At 37.1% G+C, this 21,925-nt stretch overlaps 4 protein-coding genes and 1 pseudogene across 4 annotated transcripts; 3 read left to right on the top strand and 2 right to left on the bottom strand.

Moving 5' to 3' along the window:
• The first annotated feature begins 1 nt into the window (after nt 1).
• LCD (Pyridoxal phosphate (PLP)-dependent transferases superfamily protein) lies at nt 2-3,216 on the top strand. The gene is made up of 2 exons (XM_086640588.1): nt 2-1,944; nt 2,886-3,216. Exon 1 carries the CDS (start codon nt 573-575, stop codon nt 1,935-1,937), a length of 1,365 nt encoding a protein of 454 aa, XP_086496714.1. The 5' UTR covers nt 2-572; the 3' UTR covers nt 1,938-1,944; nt 2,886-3,216.
• A 530-nt stretch (nt 3,217-3,746) lies between these two features.
• Nucleotides 3,747-6,729, bottom strand: LOC147535831 (DHHC-type zinc finger family protein). The gene is made up of 8 exons (XM_086640585.1): nt 6,192-6,729; nt 5,879-5,992; nt 5,441-5,779; nt 5,294-5,362; nt 5,125-5,196; nt 4,913-5,041; nt 4,729-4,809; nt 3,747-4,623 (listed from the first exon to the last, which is right to left on the bottom strand). The coding sequence occupies exons 1-8, from the start codon at nt 6,234-6,236 to the stop codon at nt 3,934-3,936; spliced, it is 1,539 nt and encodes a 512-aa protein (XP_086496711.1). The 5' UTR covers nt 6,237-6,729; the 3' UTR covers nt 3,747-3,933.
• Nucleotides 6,710-10,154, top strand: LOC147535830 (putative transcription factor At3g04930). The gene has a single exon (XM_086640586.1). The coding sequence runs from the start codon at nt 8,746-8,748 to the stop codon at nt 9,970-9,972; it is 1,227 nt and encodes a 408-aa protein (XP_086496712.1). The 5' UTR covers nt 6,710-8,745; the 3' UTR covers nt 9,973-10,154.
• A 2,503-nt stretch (nt 10,155-12,657) lies between these two features.
• LOC147535829 (guanosine deaminase-like) lies at nt 12,658-15,722 on the bottom strand. Its single transcript, XM_086640584.1, has 5 exons — nt 15,097-15,722; nt 14,557-14,616; nt 13,892-14,082; nt 13,233-13,337; nt 12,658-13,121 (listed from the first exon to the last, which is right to left on the bottom strand). Exons 1-5 carry the CDS (start codon nt 15,110-15,112, stop codon nt 12,933-12,935), a joined length of 561 nt encoding a protein of 186 aa, XP_086496710.1. The 5' UTR covers nt 15,113-15,722; the 3' UTR covers nt 12,658-12,932.
• Nucleotides 15,723-18,834: 3,112 nt separating this feature from the next.
• Nucleotides 18,835-21,361, top strand: LOC147535828 (uncharacterized; annotated as a pseudogene).
• Nucleotides 21,362-21,925: the final 564 nt, after the last annotated feature.

The following is a 21,925-nucleotide window of genomic DNA, read 5'->3' as shown; positions in this document are numbered from 1 at the left end:
TTTCTCCACACCTATTTTGTCTCCATGCCAGTAATGACCACTGAAGTGATGAACTCCCATTGTTTACGAACTTGTATTTCTTTCAAACTTTTCCCCTCTCTTCCTCCAACCACCGCCTCCAACCATCAGTACCACCTCCTCCCACCACAATTATGGTAATATGCTCGAAAATTGAGCGACTTTAGACATGATTTAAAGAGAAATTCTAAAAACATTATTTTGTCCAACCACATACGAAAGTTGATTTGGCTGGCTCGCATTAGTCCCACAAACGAGTAGGAGCCCGTCGGGATCCGGACCCGCCTACGGTGGTTCTTGGAGCAGATTGTCTGTGTCCTTCGTGGCTTCCTCGTCCTTATTTTTAATAATCTGGAAAAAGGACAAGTGGGATTATAGATAGATAGATAATCATTAGTATTTGATAAACTCCCACTTGGGTTTTCTTTCCCCCCTTCTTTCTCCCCCTTCAACAACAAACTTTCGACCCTAAAACCCTAATTTCCCCCTCTCATGTTCCAGAAGATACCCCCCTCCCTAATCATCATCATCATCATCATCATCATCATTTGATCATGGATTCTTCTTCTACCCCAAAAGACGACGATAACGGCGACTCTCACGCTTCCAAGAAGCAAAAGCTTTCTCCTCCTTTCATAACTGACGCTCAAATACTTGACGAATTCTCTCATCATCAAACAGGAATCGCTCGGATCAACAACGGTAGCTTCGGTTGTTGTCCATCCTCCATTATTTCAGCTCAGAGAAAATGGCAACTTCATTTCCTTGGTCAACCTGATGATTTCTACTTCAATCATCTCCGTAAAGGTATTCTCCAATCTAGAAATGTTATTAGAAATCTCATTAACGCCGATAATGTTGAACAAGTTTCAATCGTCGATAACGCCACTACCGGCGCCGCTATTGTTCTTCAACACATCGCTAGGTATTTTGTCCAAGGAACCTATCAGAAAGGAGATGCTGCTGTCATGTTGCATTATGCTTACGGAGCTGTCAAGAAATCTATTCAAGCTTATGTTTCTCGTGCTGGTGGTTTTGTTATTGAAGCTCAATTACCTTTTCCTCTTACTTCTAATGATGAAATTATTGCTGAATTTAGAAAAGCTTTAGAGAAAGCTAAATCTAATGGTAGAAAAATTAGGTTAGCTGTTATTGATCATATCACATCTATGCCTAGTGTTGTTATTCCTGTTAAAGACCTTGTTAGAATCTGTAGGGAAGAAGGTGTTGATCAAGTCTTCGTTGATGCAGCTCATGCTATTGGTAATGTCCATATTGATATGAAAGAAATTGGCGCTGATTTCTATTGTAGTAATTTGCATAAATGGTTTTTTTGTCCACCCTCCATTGCATTTTTGTATTGTAGAAGATCGAATAAGGAATCCGATTTGCATCATCCTGTTGTTTCTCATGAGTATGGTAATGGGTTGGCTATAGAAAGTTCTTGGATTGGGACAAGAGACTATAGTTCTCAGCTCGTAGTTCCTTCCGTGATTGAGTTTGTGAATCGTTTCGAAGGTGGGATCGAGGGTATTAGGAAAAGGAATCACGACGCTGTAGTTGAGATGGGACAAATGCTGGCAAAGGCATGGGGAACTAATCTTGGTTCCCCGCCGGAAATGTGTTGTAGCATGATTATGATTGGATTGCCTTCTTGCTTGGGTATCACGAGTGAGGTTGATACCATGAAGTTAAGGACATATTTACGAGATGATTTTCATATCGAAGTTCCAATACATTATCAGGTACCAAGATTTAGAGAGAATGGGACTGAGAAGAACAACGATGCATGTATAACGGGTTATGTAAGGATTTCTCATCAAGTTTACAATAAAGTTGAAGAATATTACCGACTCCGTGATGCAATAAATCTGCTCGTCCAAAAAGGAATTACTTGCCGGACATTACCAGCTAACTAACTGAAAGGTGAATTTCTCAGCCAAGAATTGAATTGGAGTTATTTTCATTGTTTCAGTAGTCAGTACTAATAACTCATAAGATGCTATCCAGTTATAATTGCATTTCTTGTTGTTTTCATGTAGTTTATGTGATCGTATGTGTTTCTAAAATATAAAACCCGCAAGTGTTCTAATGATCTTATTTCCTAACTAGTTAGTGATACGCTGATACTTAATACGTCGATTGATCATACCAGAACCCGAATGACTATTCACTTGCATGGTCCCTGCTAACTCGTATATTTTGCTTTAGCTACGTAAGTGTCTAGTCCTACTCATCATTATCTTTTAACGAGACATTATTATACCATTCAGCTCGACCACTCTCCTAACACTAGTGTGCGAGATGAGGTAGTGAATGCAAGTACATCCAGTTCATTTTAAGCCTCTATTTTTTCATCCAATGAATATCACAAAGATCTGAGCTTTGTTGGTAGTACCATGGTGGGGGCAAGGTGGTAGCGGTTATGCCTTAAGTTGATGAATGATGACGCGGCTCTTCTAGAACTCGTTCTTAAAAGGCTATTTCTAGCATCCCTGATTCTCCTATTTAATGTCTTTCTGAATTACCATGGTAATTTTACTATAAATTGGGAGTCTATTTCCACAAAATTGTGAAGCTACTTAGATATGATATTCTCATATTCTTGTTCAAAAAAGAAATACCATGGTGATTGGAGACGTTTGATCGTTCAAACAACTACATTCTATATAGTATGCTAATTTATGAACCATCATTTGATTTAGTCGACTACATCATTGTATATCGATAGTCATATTCTGTAACCATATGTATCATATATAATTACAAACTTGATTCTACAACCTATCCTCTTCCTTTTGAGGACAATATATCACCCTGTGTATATATTCATTTACCATTGTTGATAGTTTGTGTTCTTGTTGCAGGTTGAAGGAACTTGTTCCTGGATTCCCCAGTCGTACTACCATTGTTAGGCATGGTTTGCTTTTTCTTGGTAACAGTGGCATCAATATAGACTGAAATTCCATGGAGAAGGCAAGTGCAAGTGGAGTTTAACTTTGATGGTTTAAAGGACAAACAGAGGAGTCAGTAACCGACCCCGCCTCTCACTAAAACGTGGGGTTTCATCTTTTGTTTTGCAACTGGGCATTTGACAATAATAAGCATCAGTGTGTTTTTTTAGCAACTGATTAACATTTAAGAGTAGCATCTGTTTATTCTCTTGTTTTACTTATGAATAAATACACATCTAACCAATGCTTATCCTAGTATATAATGTTGAAGTAATAGGGTATAACCCGTGCCTGCGTGGCACAAAAAGTTCTATCAAATGCTTAATCTCAACTTTTGGAGATAATTTAGGAGGTGTAATCTTAGCTATTGAAGAGAGTTAAAGATAAGTTTGGGAAGTTTAAGTTTGGGAGGTGTAATCTTAAACCATTAAAGATAAGTTTGAGAGATATAATAACAACAATTGAATATAAGTTTGAGAGATATCATGTCAACTGTTGAATATAAGTTTGGAATGTATAATCTTAGCCATTGAAGATGGAAGTATGTTGTAGAAGAGATACCCTCCTACCTTGTATTCACACTTACTTGGATTCTACTTGTAGTCACACATTCAAAACAAGTAAACAATCACTTATAACACAACAATTTAGTCACTAAGACATACTCTACATTCAGCCTCCAAACTCTTGTTTCATTTCATGCCTACAGATGGGAGATGGTCTGAAATTTAAATAGCATTGGAGGAGGTTGGGCATCCTGCAGGAACAAAAGTCTTGTTGAATTTTCTATGCTCGTTGTTGATCAGTTCAAAACTTCAAATGGAAGAAGATTAAAATAGACATCTGAGGTTCAGAATAAGTAAGAATACATACAACCCAAACACACAATACCTCTCTCCTTCTCAGAGGCTGAGAAGCCAATATAAATCATGACAAAAAAAAACTTCATCATCTGTTTTGTCTATCTAGGGGAGGATGCCTCGTCTCCATCTTTCAAAACAGAACCGACCACCTGCCTTGAGATGTAAGTCTCAAGCTCCTTCGATACCTCTGTAAGTTTTAAATCGAAATTGTTTCTGTATTTCTGCTTCGGCGATGGAGCTACTACACTAGAGAACGTGGTTGGTGAACCTGAGAACCGTCTTCTTGGGCTTGTAAACACTCTTGGAGATCCTGGAAACCACCCTTTGGTAATTAGCGGTGTTGTGCCCGAGCTCGAACTATCCATGTTCTTCTCGGAGTTTATCGATGGTCCACTTTTCAATTCCAATGGTAATGGCTTGATGGACTCGTCTTCTATTGCTGGCTTTTGTTTCATGAGTCTATCTCTAGCCTTCTCTGCTGCCACTAGTGCTTTTTCACTGCTCATCTTTATTAGCTTCCATGGGTCAATGCTAGCTCGAAAACCGGGCTTCTTGTTTAAGGATGTCGAAGGATTTGGCTCTCCATCGATTCTGATAGACAATCTTGTATGACTATGAACAGGCTTGTGCCCTTGACATATAATTCGCGACATTAATGTGGGTGGCTTCTCTGGTGAATCAAAGTCAGAGTCTTCATCAGAAGAAAAGTCTGAATGATTAAATGGGTCTACTTCGATTGATTCATTATCTTCCTTCATCGCCAAGATATAATCGTATGTCCTCATTCCCTGGATTGTATAGTTGGAAGTAAGCTTTAAGATAAACACGAGAGAATCTACTGAATATATATCTATCTAGATAGAGAATTGAAGCTGGTCATCTAACTATAATACCTTTCGAATGAGAACTACGTGAAAGAAGAAGAGCTGCCCCAGAGCTGCAGATCCGTATGCAGTCATTAAAACCAGAAATATCTGTCAAGTATATATGCCATATATGAATGATTTAGTTTGAACACTTCGTTTTAGATGCTAAATGACAGTAGAAAGTATTTGGAATACCAAATATAATCCTTACTGATATTGTCGCAAGTACTTCTCGTGGGAACTCTATGAATAGTTTCCTCGTTAGCTCTTCCTCTATTCCTTTCTTATCCGTAAAACATCTCACGAAAATAGCAACTGCTGTTCCTCCTTCTATTAGAAGCTGCAAGTTCGTAAGGAGAAACATTAGTAATTTGAATCCCAAATAGAGCTTGAAGAAGTGAAGAAAAGACCGAAGCCACTAACCATTAACAAGACGGAAACCATTAGAAGAAAAAAGGTGGTGTAGTTCTTCTTTCCTATGCAATTGTTTAGCCACTGGAACAAAAAGGAAAACAAACACAAATTTCAAGTAATTGTTCTCTCTCTCTATCTATCGAGATCATATGCGAAGAAAATGATGTTAGATTCTCACTCTGCAATGATGATCAAATCCCTCAACACAACGATTGCAAGTTCTGCAGTGCTTGCTGCTCTTTTTTACCTGTAAAGAGGATCGAGAAATGTCAATCAAGTGTCGAGGATCGCTCATGACTCAAGAATAGATACAAAATAGGCAGACCTCGAAATCACAGAGAGAACAAAATGAGGTGTCCTCATCTTTCAAATTGGGTGTTATTGCCGTTTCCATCTCGATGAGTGGGAATGGTAGTAAGGGCTCAATTTGAGCAGTGGACTTCAATGCATCAATATATCTTCTCCTTATACAACGTCGAAGTATCTTCCCCTCCATCTTCCTAAAAAACCTAGTTACTAGCTGACTGAATAGAAATCCATAATTTAGCTTAGTTAGCCCACTGGATTTAGCTCTTTGTTTCTTCTTCTTCTTCTTCTTAAAACTAGTTTTATCAGTTGGGTTAATTGCAGTACACCTTACAAAGAAAAACATCACACAAATTGCCTGAAATACAACAAGTCAAGATTCTCAATACCCACCCTAAACCAGAGAAAGAAGAAAGCGAGAGGCGATTAAATTAGGGTTTTAGAAGTGAACAATTACCACACAGGAGAAAATGGTGACTACTGTTATCTCAAGAGTTCTGTTTCCGATAAAAAGGCCAAGGAATGCATAGAATGTAGAAACTAGGAAACTGTAAATAGAGATCCCCACTATCTGAAATACAACAACAAGAAATAGAGATACTCTTTAAGTCCCAATACATCAAAAACACTAATACTAAGAGATTTAAATGTTTCAGCATATGAGAAGGAAGGGGTTTTCAGATTCAAACACATTTATAAATCTTAAAGATGGGATTTTTTAGGTGTTTGATTTGGGTAATAAAGAAAGAAAACAGAAACAGGGTAAGTACCTGTAAGGGGTGGAGAGGGCTTTGCCAGCCATGGCGTCTCATCATGTTTTGGTAATATTAGGGCTGAATGCAGATTTGATCAAACAAAATGCACTTCTTTCTTTTTCTGCTTTTAGGGTTTGTTGATGCTAATAACTTTTCTTCTTTAAGGTCAGACGAACTTGATTGAGAATCTGGGTTTCATCTCTATTTTTCTCTCTCTAGTCTCTGGTAGTGTGAAAAGTGTGATTTTTTTTTTTTTGCTGGTACAAGAAGGAAGAAAGAAAGATGCCTAACAACGGTGGTTAATTTGAAATTTGAAAAGGGGGAGGGAACTTTTCAACCGTTGGCCGTCAGATAGATAAATCCGATTGTTGCGGATTGAGTGAACAAGATCTGTGCTCCCAGGTGTTGGGTTCTCTTCCTACTCCTTCCTTTCCCTCCACCTATGAGGTGAGGCTCCTCCACCTGGGCACCCGGGGATCAATCCAAGTTCACATGTATTTGTTCAGGACGAAGGCTCCACGATCCCATGAAAAGGTGTCGGTATTGGCAAGACACACGATCCATCCTACCATCAGAGTACACAATGACACCGTGAACCCCCACGTACACAATTTTATCCTCACTTAGCTACCACCTTTCGTGGTGTGAGGTTTTGTTCCATACCTGGAGGCTTCCGTATTGGCGAAGACACATGAATCGCGTTACCATCAATATGCACAACGGTTTCGTAGACCCCTCACATACATGATTTTGCCCTCACTTAGTCACCACTTAACGTGGTGTCAGATTTTTTTCCACACCGGGAGGCCTCAGTACGTCAAAATATCATAAAGATTGAATTTACTCGTAACTGTCATGAAATTATCCTAAAGATACTCATTCACTTCAAAACCATAAAAATGACCTTAAAGACCATTAATTATGCACTTGCTAACACAAAACCAATAAATAACTTATTTAGACAAAATTAGTTCCAAGTAGAATAGTTGGTAGAACTTCCCCTATAGACAAACAACTGTCACATCCGACCACAATTTCAATACATTTAACATTATACTATATATAATTTCTTCAACTTAGGTTGTTATGATTGTTTATAGTGGTCATTTTTTCTTTGACGAATATGAGAAATTGAGAATAAAAACAATTGAAAAGGAAAAACAATTAAGAAAGAAGGATAATTTGGGAAAGTCAAAAAGTAATTAACTTTTACTGGATGGAAGAGTTAAAAAGGGTTAAACTTGCCTTTACAGTAAAAAATAGGGCCAAACAGAAAGTTAGTCATAAAGTAGGAGGCTCAAATGGAATTAGCCCTACTTTATTTCAAGTCCCATCTTGCTGATTTGCTCCTCAAGAGATGATAAAGTAAAGTTTTATCCCTCCATTTTGGTCCCTTCCCCAGCACTCCGCCGATGTGGCGACATACCACTGGAGTATATTTTCTCACAATTCTCTCTCCAATTGAATAAGTTTATACTGCATAAAATTGAATATGTTGGTTTGGTTTCTCGAATAGAGGGTTATACGGTCGTTTGGTGAATGAGTATATTATGTTTTTTTAGTTAAAGTGTTATAAATGGATCCACGTTGTTGTTATAAGTAAGGCCCATTCATGTTATATGAATGCTTGAGTTTAATGATGTAAATGGAAACTCTTGTTGTGCAAATAAACTTGGTTAACAGGATAATACCAAATGCACTTTCTTTCTTCTGTATGGGACTAATTTATCCTGAAACCAAGATATGGTCATGGGCGAGAATTAGGCAGGGTACTCATGGGCACGTAAGCCTTTGAAGGTAATGCCATCATGGAAAGAACCTTGTTTATTCCAAACCCGTCACCATCAACCCACAATGAGAAGTTAGAGAAAGAAAGGACCTTGTTTTAGAGAGAGAAAGAGAGTAAAACCATCATGGAAGGTCGAAAAGGTTCGGTAACATGTGATTGGTGGAATAGAAGGTTAGAGAATGCTCATCTTGATGTATTGGGGAAATCAGGAAGCCCCCACAGCTCTCCTTCTCTTCCCGAAATCTTTTCTTTTTATTCCAAAACCACTATTAGAATACTTTCTTACTGGTCTTGGACTCAAACCAGTCTGAGACCTATCAGAAGGGTTCGAATCTAAGGCCTTATTTGGGCTCTCGGAATGGTCAGTCCGAAAAAGACGTCTAAAGAGAGTCAATGGTAGTCATGGACTAGAACCGTTCACTTTTTTGAGCACGAATAGCAATTTTTAAAAGGCGCCTCTAGCCTCTTCTTTTAGCCCTAAGACTTGGTCGAATAGTAAGAGATGGTGGAGTTTAGGATGGACCAATAAACACCAAACAAAAAGAGACGAGCAAATCCCCCACCACACACACAACACACACACACACATTAGGGAAAGAAAGGGGGCAAAGGCAAAAGGGGACCGTACATAGTGGTTTGACTGAGCCTTCTTATGAGCCGAAGAAGCCCTAGATCTTGATATTGAACCAGTCGAGTGCTCGTCTGTCTCTCTAACCCCCTCCTCGTTCCGACTCTCATCCCCCCAAACAACAAGCAACTGTGCCGGTCGCAAACTTAAAGATGGAATCGGATCCCCAAACCCAGAAAACAAATCAACCCCCCAATGAAGAAGAAGAACCCCTTTCCACCACCATTATCAAACAAGAGCAAATTCATGATGAAGAAGAAGAAGAAGAAGAAGATGATGAATTTGAAGATGATGATGAAGAAGAAGATCTCAATTCAATTTCTCCTTCAACTTCCTCTGACGATCCCAACAAATTTTCTTCCAATCTCCCTCCTCCTCCTCCTCCCGTCATCCTCACACCTACCCCTATCACCGCCGCTCCTCCTCCTCCCCCCACTCAAACACCACCACCACCATCCACAGATGCCAAGAAAAAACCTCCACCCCCTTCCGACGACTCTCGTAAACTGTTTCAACGCCTCTGGACCGACGAAGATGAAATTGGTCTCTTACAAGGTTTTCTGGACTTCACCAATCAAAGGGGAGCCCTAAAATCATCTTATCACCAGGACACAGGTCCTTTCTACGACCAAATCAAAACTTGCCTTCAGCTAGATTTCAACAAGAGTCAGCTCGTTGAGAAGCTTAGACGATTGAAGAAGAAGTATCGAAATGCCGTTGCTCGTCTCAATTCTGGTAAAGATCTCTTTTTTAAGACTCCCCATGATCAAGCTACCTACGAGATTTCTCGTAAGATTTGGGGAAATGAAAATAATAATCATCATAATCATAGTATTGGAGGATTAGATGATGCCGCCGGAGTTGAAGATGATGAATCTAATCGTCATCCTAGTGCTGCTGCTAATCTCAACAACAACGAATTCAATAATTCTAACAACAACAACAACAACGATGCTAGTGGTGATAAGAAGGTCCCAGGTACGCCACAAAGACGTCCTCTGAAGAGGAAAGCAGAGGATGATTTATCATCCAATCCCCCCTCCTCTATTCAGACTGTCATTGAAGATACAGTAAGGAGTTGTCTTTCACCCCTTTTCAAAGAATTGCTTCATTCTACTACCTCTAATGTGAATGGGTCTTTGAATTTGGGAGGAGGAACAGGGGGATTATTAGGAGGTGTGGGTTTGAATCCATTGTCCTTTAATTTTGGAGCTACTACTAATTCTATGATGAATTTCTCCGGTGTGGGTGGGGAGGTAATCGAAGATAAGTGGAGGAAGCAGCAGATTTTGGAATTGGAGGTTTACTCGAAAAGGATAGAATTGGTGCAGGAACAGATCAAATCGGCACTGGAGGATTTGAGATCCAAGGGCACTTGAGAATTGAGACAAGGAGCTTCAATGGCGAAGAAATGCGACTACTTTTTTCGCCTACTAGTAAGTTTATGATTTTTATCTATCTGGTTGGTCTTTCATCTTTTAGTTTCTTTAGTTGAACGATTTAGATGGTTTCTACAGAAATTAATTTGTGTAAATGGAATCGAAAAAGAACACCTTTTTCATTTGATCTGCTTCTGTTGTTTGCTCCATTATGGTTGGAACTTCTTTTTGTATTATTACATATTGCTTGAACTTGCTTGAGTTGTGGTTACTGGTATCAATTGAACTTGAGAAAAAGGGTATCTAGCAAAACACCAAGTAAATCAATTCCATACTAGTTAATTTTTGGACCTTTCGTGGGTTTTTGTCTAACTCAATACAGTTTAGAGGATCTATTCCACCATTTTCTTGCTCGACTCATCAAATTCGAGGTCTGATTGAAGCTACTTTTGTAGTTATACATTCTTAGTTTGGATTAAATAGCGATCTTCACTCAGTGATAAATAAACATCTTCGGATATGTTTTCCTTCCTTTAACAAGTAAGGAGCTAAATAATACTGTAATATTTACTGGATATTACATAAACTAGCCAATATTTTGGATATTGATTACTTACATGTACAACGTTATACAAGCCAATACCTTGTGGGTGAAATAACTTTGCTACTCTGTTAGTCTATGGAACTAGAAGTGGTGCAGCTGGACTGCTGAGTGTGGGTTTGGATGGCCAGAAGGTGTGGCTGCCTCGGCAGATGAAGTAAAGCTTTTTTTTGGTATTCGATGATATGTCAATTGCTAAGGCGGCTGTGGAAGTAGGATTAGAGGTAATCGCTGCAGTGATGGTGTGAACCACACCTGGTGGTTGCCGCCCTACTAATTGCAACCCATGTGAGTGAGGATGAATACCAATGAAGGACGACGTATTTGGAGAGTAATCACGTGAAGGAAATGAAAAATGGTGAACGTTGGAATTGCATGGAATGATGCTGGTGGTAGTGGTGAGGGGTAGTAGTCAGGTCGATAGTGATACTGGGGAATGGTGCAGGCAGACAAACTGGCTATGCTTGTTGAGTATGGGAATATCGTATTGGGTGGCGGTGATGACAAGAAGAGATTGGTTGAAGCGGAAGAGTTCTCGTTAGTTGTACCATTGCTGGTAATTGAACAAAAAAGAAGCATGGTAGCAGCAGCAGTAGTACTAATGAGTCATGGCAGTGTCACGAGCACAATCTTGTCGTCTGCACAGCTCTGAAAATGTTTTCGGATAGGGCATGCAGCAGCCATGGTGCACCTGTAATAAGCAGGGGAAGAGGAGGGGTTACCATCTGCCATCTTTTGGCCGTATTTTCTCCATTAGCATCCATAGCTTATCCATTCATCATTAGGCCCAGCTCCTCCTCCTCCCGGAGGCAGTTGAATGTGTCCACGTCAACTAATAGCAAGAAGAAGAAGAAGAAGAAACGAGGACTTGTTCTAGAGAGATGGCAAACAAACAAAGATAGGTTTTAACAATATTCATCTGTATTAATGTTACAAGGGAAGTTTTATAAGGCCTCCCCAATTTTGTTAAAAGGTGTCCCCATGAACCATTTTACTTGCTAAATTATCATTGAGGGAGGCCTTTTAACAAAAATGAGGGGGGCCCCTATAAAATTTCCCATGTTTGTTACAAAATTAATTACTTCTTCCCCCACCACACAGTTAGGAAAGGATTTGCTAGTGCCAAACGAAAACGACTCCAACCATTATCCTGGCCAAGGTTTAAGATTTAGAGAGAAAGTTGTCTGGCCACATATACCGGCCTGGACTAGCTAGAGTTACTCCCATCTCACTACTAACAATCTTTGCACAAATATTCGATTATTTATATATATATATATAATATAAGATGAGGTCTTATCTAAAGCCCCAACCGACCCCACTTCAGTCGCCCCTAATGTTAGGGGCGACTGAAGTGTCCCCAACGGTCATGTTGGGATCATCTTATCCAACGGCCAGAAAAAAAAATACATTAATAATAAAAATACATCCGACTAACGTATTGGTCTCCGGATAATTTTTCAATCTTGGAAAAAAAAAATATTATTTCGAAAATAATTCAAACACGTGTTTCGTACATACACAAAATCATGCACATTTTTCGGACACCCACCAAAAAGCCCACAAACGTGTTTCCCACATGCACAAATTTTAGGCCTAAAGAGAGATTGAGGTCGGAGCTGCACTTTTCAAACTGAGTTAAGGCTGAAAATTTTGAGTGAAAAAGTGATTTTTTTCGACGACAGGCTGGGGTTGGAGATGCTCTAAGGTATGCAAACAACACCCTTTTACATCGATAATTCTGTAATAATTGTGTTGAAAAATATGGCAATATTGTATATCATATATAAGTGTATATGTTATGATCAATGGATTAGTTCCATTAAAGTCAAATTTCTTTGTCATCCTGTTCTTGTCAAGAAAAGGGAAGAAAAGACTCTTGACCGGAAATATCCGATTAGTTTCATTATTGACAATGAGGTTTCTTGACCGGAAATATCAAGAATAATCACATTTGTTTGTTTAGATGTCATATAATTACGCTTATAAGTTTTAAACATCGGATTAATATTAAACAAGGAATGATAACATGAAGACTCACTATCTGATTAAAATTTAAACACCTGCATAGAAAATGAAGAAGATGAACCAGAAACACTCTCGTTTCCTTTCTTTCTTTGGCTTCAAAGAACAGAAACTCCAACAATGTATTGTTCGTACGTGTTACAAATTTAAAAACAAAGTTTCGTGAAACCATTTATTCATTCTGAATTTACCATGTAAAAGGGAATAGTTTTTCATCTTCTTTTCCTTCCCTTCCCATGGAGAAAGAAGCACAATAAAAACAAAGACTAATTTTGAGAGAAGGAACCGTGTGCTTGCGGGCGGGGGCTGTCAGTGGTTACTCCATGGAGATGGATCAGTACATTTGGAACTTGGCTTTGGTCTTCTCAAACACCTGTTCAGCAATGATGGCTCCATTACCATCGGCTCTCTTGATCTCCAAGTTTGCCTTCTGATAGAACCCAGTTCCCCTCAATGCATCTGCTATAAAATCATCAAACCCGATAGCTATCGCTGCTTCTGCCTTCGCTCCATACACCAACCTCTGCGCACCCTCACCCCCATTATTCAACACATTCAGAATAAGGCGTTACTTCAAAATGTTTCATCATGTAACTAACTACCTGATAGCTCACAAAAGTATGTAGTTTCGTACCTTGATACGCGAGAGATGGATCGCACCAAAACACATTGGACAAGGCTCACACGACGTATATATTTCGCAATCTGATAGCTCTATCTGATTCAGCTTCTTACACGCCTGCATAACCAAAATTATGTCATTCCTTGATATACAAATCCACAGATATATACCAACTTAGTTGTGTCAGTTCTCTTCATGTCACTGCAACGTGGATGGACAAAGCTCCGACCATCTTTCCAAACCAAAACCTACCTCTGGTAGGTTCTGAGGCACCAATAACTTTCAACATGGGAAGTATCATAGTGTCCGTCCATGTTAGTATTTTAGTAGTATATTGCTTACATCAATTTACCAGAGGAAACTAGGAACATGACAGGTGGTCGTTCCAACAAGAATATGGAGTGAAATATATCATAAATTGCCGCTGACTCAGAGGAGCAAGTACTGGCCAGTTTAGTGCCAATTGTGTATGTGGCGAACAAGTAGGTGTGAAGAAGATCTTAAATACCCAAACTGAATTAACATAGATAATCATAACGATCAAATATCTAAAGCTTTATCTTCTCAGTTAGCAATTATCTTCTGCTTCCTACAACTTACAAGATCTCATAATTGAAATACTAAATAAACATGAAATATCATACTATAAGATATTGATTTCAAGATCTAACCTCTCTAATAGCAGTCACCTCTGCATGAGCAGTAGGGTCAGTATACTTGAGAACCATGTTGTGAGAACTCACAACGACTTCGTTGTTACGGACAATAACAGCACCAAAAGGGCCTCCATCTCCACATTCAACTCCCTTGTATGCTTCTTCAACTGCTCCTGTTAAGAATGAATGATCTCTGTCCTGTACAGCTGTTGATTATAGCACAAGAGAACCAAGACACGAAAGTTCTCTTTAATATAACCCAAGCCAAACTAGTCAAGACTGCCAATATAATGAATAGTCATGAACATTAAAAAAAAAAAAAAAGAATTGGTGATTCGACCTCACAGTCGTGCACCGAGTTAGATCTTCACTACCGGTTGCGTTTGTTTTCTTATTTAATATCTTCTGAATAAGATTCTTATGTGATATAGTTGTTTAACATGAGTTATAGTTTCAAATGCTTTTTTGTCTCTACAATAAATTAGATCTTAGACTAGTTTTTGTTTCAAATGCAGTTGTTTTTAGCTAAAATATAAATCCGATATTGAGAACTTATCCTATAAGATCTTGATCTTACTAGAGATATAATAAGAACATGTAAATCATAAAGACCAAGTTTACATTCACTCAAATTCAGATTTAAAGAAGAAAAAAAACATAAGCATAAGAATCAACATTACCTTCTTGATGACCGGGAAATGCAGAAGCAACTGAAATAGTTCCGTCGTTGGTTTTTACAACTAGTGAAACATCAACAGGTAAAACAGTTAAAGAAACTAAACAATAATTGAAGAGACCTGACCACCACCACCATAAACCAATCTATCTATCTATCATAGAACAAAAAGCTAAATCCTGCTATTTTATAATAGTTTGTCATCTAAAATCATATAGATTGGATGAATAATCCAACTAACTAGTAACTATGGCCACAAAAGGAAAGGTCATCTAAATCATAGATTTCATAAGGTAGATAAAAAAGAAATCCAATAAATCTGATGAGAAATTGCCAATAAGTTATGCAAGATGAGAAATTGCCAATTAGGGGAGGAAGCTAGTAGTAGATGATGATGATGATGATGATTCATACAGATGGAATGGAAGAAAAGTGGACACATAAATAAATGTAAAAAAAAGAAAGAGATCCATCAAGCATGAGTTAATAAATAGGAAAATGAGATCTTCCCCATAATGAGGAAAGAGATGATGAGGGTGCTTACTGTTAGCCTCTTCCATGATACCTATGGAATTTGGGGTGGGGGGGGATAGAGTTGTTGATGATGCCTGCTTGCCTGGGTATGCTTGCTGCCTTTTAATCTTTTAGTCTTTTAGAGAGAGAGAGAGAGGGAGAGAGAGAGAGAGAAAGAGAAGGTGGGGGGTTGATTCCGTGTGAGATCGAGCTGCTTGTGATTGTTTCTACTACTACTTTAATTCCTCTCCAAAGTCTTTTTTTTTATTTTTTGTTCTTTATAATAATGGAATGGAATGGAATGGAATGGAATGGATGTGCTTGCTTGCTTGTTTGCTTGCCTAGAGAAGAAATAGAAAGAGAAAGATAAAAAAAGAGAGAAAGGGGATGCGGGCGGTGACTAGTCAGAAAATCGAGATAAAAGATGAGAGAATCCATGAATTTTGAATAACCACAAAATGGATGGTGATCTATCTAATAAGACCGACGTACGTGTTCTCTTAGGGTACTACTTACTTGGTATCTATCTGTCTTTGCATTTTGATTCCACCTCCTGACCTGACTCCCACCATCCCCCCCCAAGTCCAACTAAACCATACATACAGTATTTTACAAAGAAAAATATTTGTCTTCTTTCTTTCCTTTTCATATCATAGTGTTAGAAACATAGTCTTCGAATACACAAAGAAGATGAAAAGAAGAGGGATGGAGATTAGAGGCTTGAAACGTGTACTAAGTACACTTTCCTTAAAGCATTATTTGCCCCCTCTCACTCGAGATTACTTGAAGGGTATTAGGCAAATTGCTTCCCAAGATATGACAAGCCTTTGTGAAACTACACCAAGTAATTTGTGGAGATTTCACTTAAGGAGCATTAGAACATAATGAGGATGGCAAAGGTTTTTCGATATTGTTTCTACATATTATTTCATCATGTTCTAGTTTGTTTAGAGAAAACTTAATTTATAGAAAACAAAGAGACATTTTTCAAGTAGAAAATCTTTTCACAAAAAGAGATATCTCTCCATATAATTTATCAAAAGATATAACTATTAGACATAAATTTCAAATTCAAATATTATAAAAATTAATTTCTTATTTTATAAAATAGATTACTTAATAACTTGTCCAAAATTCCAACAATCCCCCACTTGGACAATTATTAATAAAACTCCTTTGCCAAACTAAATATATTAGTATTAGTGCATAAAGTATGGTATCTTTCGATTTGAACCATACCTTAGTGTAAGTGCACAAAGTTTTATCGAAATCCCAGGTAGCTTGTAGCTTTGAACCAGTTATTCCTTGTGATAAAACCGGTAACACCACACACACAATACATTTGTTCTTTTGCTCCACACTTTTCTCGCTTAGCACTTATATGGCCATGTGCTTCTTGGTTTCATGAACTCTCCTTAGATAAACTCTAAATCTAATGAGAGGCGGCACCACCTCTAAGTTCACATAGTTGAAGTTCTTCCAGTATCTTTGCTACTTTAGAGATACTTGTCTTTGACTGAACTTCATTAAGAGTTTTAAACTCAACCTCAGTCCGTAGCAACCAACACTTATCATCCTAGATAGGGTTAGATAATAATTTAAGTGTTGAAACTAGTCACTTATCAATGACTTGTTGTTACCCATTGAACCTAAGACTAGTCATTTCCTAGTGTTAGGTTGGGTTGCCGTCAGTGGTGACTTTTATGTAAAGAGTTTCAACCCCATCTCTCTAGATGTTAAAGTTTAAGCATATCTCTCGTCAGAGATTTGATAAACGATGTTTACATTTTGCAAATGTAACACTATTAATTCCATCTTGAATTATGTGTTTCACATACGTCTACATTTTTATTTGATTTACCATATGTACATATTCAAGTGACTACTATTATAAACTTTTCTCAAAAATTTTCTCATATTTTCAAATTGATATTAGATTCTAAAATAAAAGAAGCTAATTATATTCAACACATTTTGAATATATAATTTTTTTTTTTTTTTTTTTTTTTTTGTCGAAATCTCATTTAGAATCGAAAAATATTGATCTTCTTTTAACATGTAACAACAATCCTCTTGATATTAGATTGACCACTCTAATGTCAAGATTGTTACCACTTTGTTGATAATGATGTTCTAAATCTCAATATATGAGTATATTATCTCTTTCAAGTATCATCTCATGAAAATGAATTACCCCCACTATTTTGAACTTATAAGTTAGTATACATTTATGTAATCCTCATCGATTTACAAATATTAACACCACTATTTTAAGTTTTGTCTCAAACAGTAGGCAACCGCATTCTTTTTTTTTTTTTACTATACATGTTAACATGATGTTATGTGATCCTTTAGGAGACTCATATAAAGAGTACTCCCACAAAAGAGAACGAGTGACTCTACCAGGAACATTGCCATACGGTTCAACATCTCTGTCACTCCTCTCACAAACATGGACATGTACCATTTTTTAAATATAGAGAAAATGCGTCATCTTTGGAGTATAACTCCTAAAAAATAACCAATCTGCTATGTCTTGGTCTCCATGTCCAAAATGAACAAAATCATTGAATACTTCCATATGAATGTCTCAAGCACCTTTCTAAAGAACCATGAGTTCCTTTCTCTCTGTTTATTGTTGGATAACAGACAATCCCCATGTTCCTAACATCCAAATAATGCCAACTTAATAATTGTTCTCTATTTCAAATACATGACCTTCTGATGTTCATAATCAAAGTCTCTCGTGGAATTATAAAAAACTTGTAACATGTGGATGGATCTCATCTTCCTATCCAAACATAAGCTTATATTCCCTCCAACTCAAATTACCCGTTAGAATGAAAACCCAGTCACTTTCCTGAGACATGTCAAGAGGTGTAATGGTGATTAAATTGAAGGGATGTAACTTTTCATAACATACACTCTCTTGTGGTACTTGTTGGATGTGAATGTATAAAATGATTCTAGTGATATAAAAAGAATTTGAAGGCGTCCAACTTATCAATGATAGAATTGATTATTACTCAAGAGGTCTGAAAATAATACGTTTAACACTGGTCACCATCCTACCAAATCGAAAATCAAAATTCACTCTATAATCCAAGATGCAAATAATTGAGAAATCACCTTAATATTATCAAGCAAGATGCAAATAATTGAGAAACCAGAATTAGATAAATAAAAAAAACTTATCTGATGTATGATCCTTTTTTTCTTCGTATCATATCTTCGTCAAGTTATTTGGTGTTGATATCCATCTCCATGGAAACTATTAGTCTAAACTGTGATATTTTCTTTCTTTGTTTTCTTATACAATGTTATCTTCATGCCTGAATAGGATCAACTGCTTCATTTTTCAAAACAACAAAAATATTGCATGTCTAATGCCAATTCCCGTGTGAAATTAGCCATTGCTATCTATCTCAGGGAAAATGTTTTGAATCCCACATAAAACTGAAACTTGTCCCATACACAAACCATATTCAATTTTATTCTTGTCATAGTACTCTCCATCTCTATTGAAATAATGCTTTAAGATTGTTAGAAACATAGTCTTCGAATACACAAAGAAGATGAAAAGAAGAGGGATGGAGATTAGAGGCTTGAAACGTGTACTAAGTACACTTTCCTTAAAGCATTATTTGCCCCCTCTCACTCGAGATTACTTGAAGGGTATTAGGCAAATTGCTTCCCAAGATATGACAAGCCTTTGTGAAACTACACCAAGTAATTTGTGGAGATTTCACTTAAGGAGCATTAGAACATAATGAGGATGGCAAAGGTTTTTCGATATTGTTTCTACATATTATTTCATCATGTTCTAGTTTGTTTAGAGAAAACTTAATTTATAGAAAACAAAGAGACATTTTTCAAGTAGAAAATCTTTTCACAAAAAGAGATATCTCTCCATATAATTTATCAAAAGATATAACTATTAGACATAAATTTCAAATTCAAATATTATAAAAATTAATTTCTTATTTTATAAAATAGATTACTTAATAACTTGTCCAAAATTCCAACACATAGTAGTACTATCGTAGTAGTAGTTTCTTTCCTTTTCATATCATAGTAGTACTATCGTAGTAGTAGTAGTAATACTCTATACATACGTAACTACATGACGTCTAAAAAGTAATACTTAGTATTAATTTTAATTGTACAAAATTGACTTAGGCCAACTAAAACTGTCTAAAGAAGTACTTTTTTTTTTTTTTTTTTTTTTTTGTTGAAGGGTCTAAAGAAGTACTTGAAAGACATACTACTCCACCATAATTAGAATGGATGGATAAGAATAAAAAGCATTATTAACCTCCAAATTATACTCCACAAGTAAAATACAAAAAGTTAAAAAGTGGATTTGGCATCAACCAACCAACTTATTTAAAAGAATTGGAATCTCCACAAATAATTGATGACACGAACAACTCCACCGTATATCACAGAGTGGAGGTTCAATGTATCCCAAGGGCCCAAATATATAGTATTTTATTTTAGAGTTAATTTCTATATGGCCCCCTACTTTGTGACCAGCTTCCTTTATGGCCCCTAAATTTCTGTAAATTCAAATATAGCCCCCTATTTTCATGGAAATGTCATAACTACCCTTCCCATTAATATAATAAAATTAAAAACAAAAACCTAAATTCCACCTCACTTCCCTCTCCACCACTCATCTCTCTCCACGTCACCTATCTCTCCAACTCACTTCTCTCTCTCTCTCTCTCTCTCTCTCTCTCTCTCCAAGTAAGCACTCTATTCCCCGATGAAGGTTGCCGGTCGGAAAATTTTCCGGCCGGCGACCTTCAAATTAAATTTTTTTTTTTTTCACTCATCTCTCTCTCTCTAAAAATTCCAGCGAAGGGGGTTTTCCTTCGCCGGAATCTGGTCTGTTGAAGAACCTTCCATATTGGATTCCATTTACACCAAGGAAAACCAAACCCCTTCTTGTTGCATATCTCCTGTTCGTATTAAATCTCCATTACCCATTAAACCTCTTCACCCTAATGGTGCCACAGAAATCTCTCAACCAAAACCCATTAAACTCCTCTTTAAACAAGGTCTGCGTTTCCTTCACCAACCTCTACAAATCTTGAAAACCCGTCACCCATTGATGATGAAAAGAAACTGGATGTTGAGATCAAAGAAATTGAATCGGAGATTAGTCGATTATCATCTAGATTAGAGTCACTTCGTCTTCGAAGATCAAAGTTGAATCAGAAACCGAAAATTTCGGTTACCCAAATCAAGAAATTTGAAAAGACACCAACTTTATACCCTAAATCGAATTTTCGACAGAGAGGGGTTAGTCTTGGTCCATCAGAAATTATGGGTATCAGATCAAAGCAAAATTCGTTGAAGAATGAAAAACCCCCAATTCAATCTTCACAGAATCGGAGAAAATCGTGTTTTTTTAAGCTTCCAGAAATTGAAGAAGAGAAAGTTCCTAAAAGGGGAGGAAGGAGTTCAAGTGTAAGCCCTAAATCACAACCTTCTGTTTCAAAAAATCAATCTTCAAGACAAAGTATCACAACAATTGCATCAAAGAAGACTGAGAAAAAGGGTAATTCAATATTGTCAAGTATTCAACCAAAGAAGCTTTTTAAAGAAGAAAAACCAGGTTTAGTGAAAAATCCAATCAAAACTGGAAGAGTAATTGCTAGTCGGTACAATCAAATCCCACCACAATCTGCTGGAAAACCAACACAATCTGAACTGAGGAAGAGATCATTGCCTGGAATAATCAACAAAGATAATACCAATAAGGGTTTATTGGATCGAAAACGAGCTTCTTTGGGTGGAATTTTGATTACTGAAAACTGGACTAGTAAAGTTCAATTGGGAATTCAAAATGAGGAATTGAATGAGAAGAATGCAGATAATTTTCAACCACCATCGATCTTTAAAATCGACGATATAGTACCAAAAATCAAGACGCTTCGATGCAAGAAAGATAGTCCTCGAGATTCAGGACCAGCAAAGAGAGTTTCAGAGTTAATTGGAAAGAAATCATTTTTCAGTGCTGAAGAAATAGATGTGTCAGATAATTCAGTTTGTCAAGCTTTGAGTTTTGGTGATGATGATGAAGAAGAAGAAAGACATAAACACAATGAGTTTGTCTTCTTCCTTTGCTTTATTTTTGTTTAAATTTTATGGGTTTTCATGCTTTTTAACTACTTTAGACTTTGTGATGATTTTGTTGAATGAATTTGTGATCTTGATTTTGAAATTTTATATAAGATCCAATCTATGGATCTTCATAAGTTCTTTGTAATTGTGTTTGTTAATAAAAGTATGAGCTTTCTCTTGATTTCCCATTCTACTTCATTATATAACAATGTTGTTCAACATACCAGATTCCGGCGAAGGGAAACCCCCTTCGCCGGAATTTTTAGAGAGAGAGAGAGATGAGTGAAAAAAAAAACAAAATTTAGTTTGAAGGTCGCCGGCCGGAAAAATTTTTCGGCCGGCAACCTTCATCGGGGGAGAGAGAGCTGACTTGGAGAGAGAGAGAGAGGTGAGTTGGAGAGAGAGGTGACGTGGAGAGAGATGAGTGGTGGAGAGGGAAGTGAGGTGGAATTTAGGTTTTTGTTTTTAATTTTATTTTGAAAATATATTAATGGGAAGGGTAGTTATGACATTTCCATGAAAATAGGGGGTCATATTTGAATTTACAGAAATTTAGGGGCCATAAAGGAAGCTGGTCACAAAGTAGGGGGCCATATAGGAATTAACTCTTTATTTTAATTGTCCCCCATTCATGCACTTTGAAAGATAAGTTATACTAAATGTTTTCTGTTTTGAAGAGTTAGGTGCTGTTTGTTTTTTTTTATTTTTCAGATCTGAAATCTGAATTT

This window comes from Eschscholzia californica, unplaced genomic scaffold, assembly GCF_041429995.1.
Source record: "Eschscholzia californica isolate CP2 unplaced genomic scaffold, dmEscCali1.0.p SCAF_5, whole genome shotgun sequence".
Taxonomy (NCBI): domain Eukaryota; kingdom Viridiplantae; phylum Streptophyta; class Magnoliopsida; order Ranunculales; family Papaveraceae; genus Eschscholzia; species Eschscholzia californica.
This window is presented reverse-complemented; position numbering and strand designations above follow the sequence as displayed.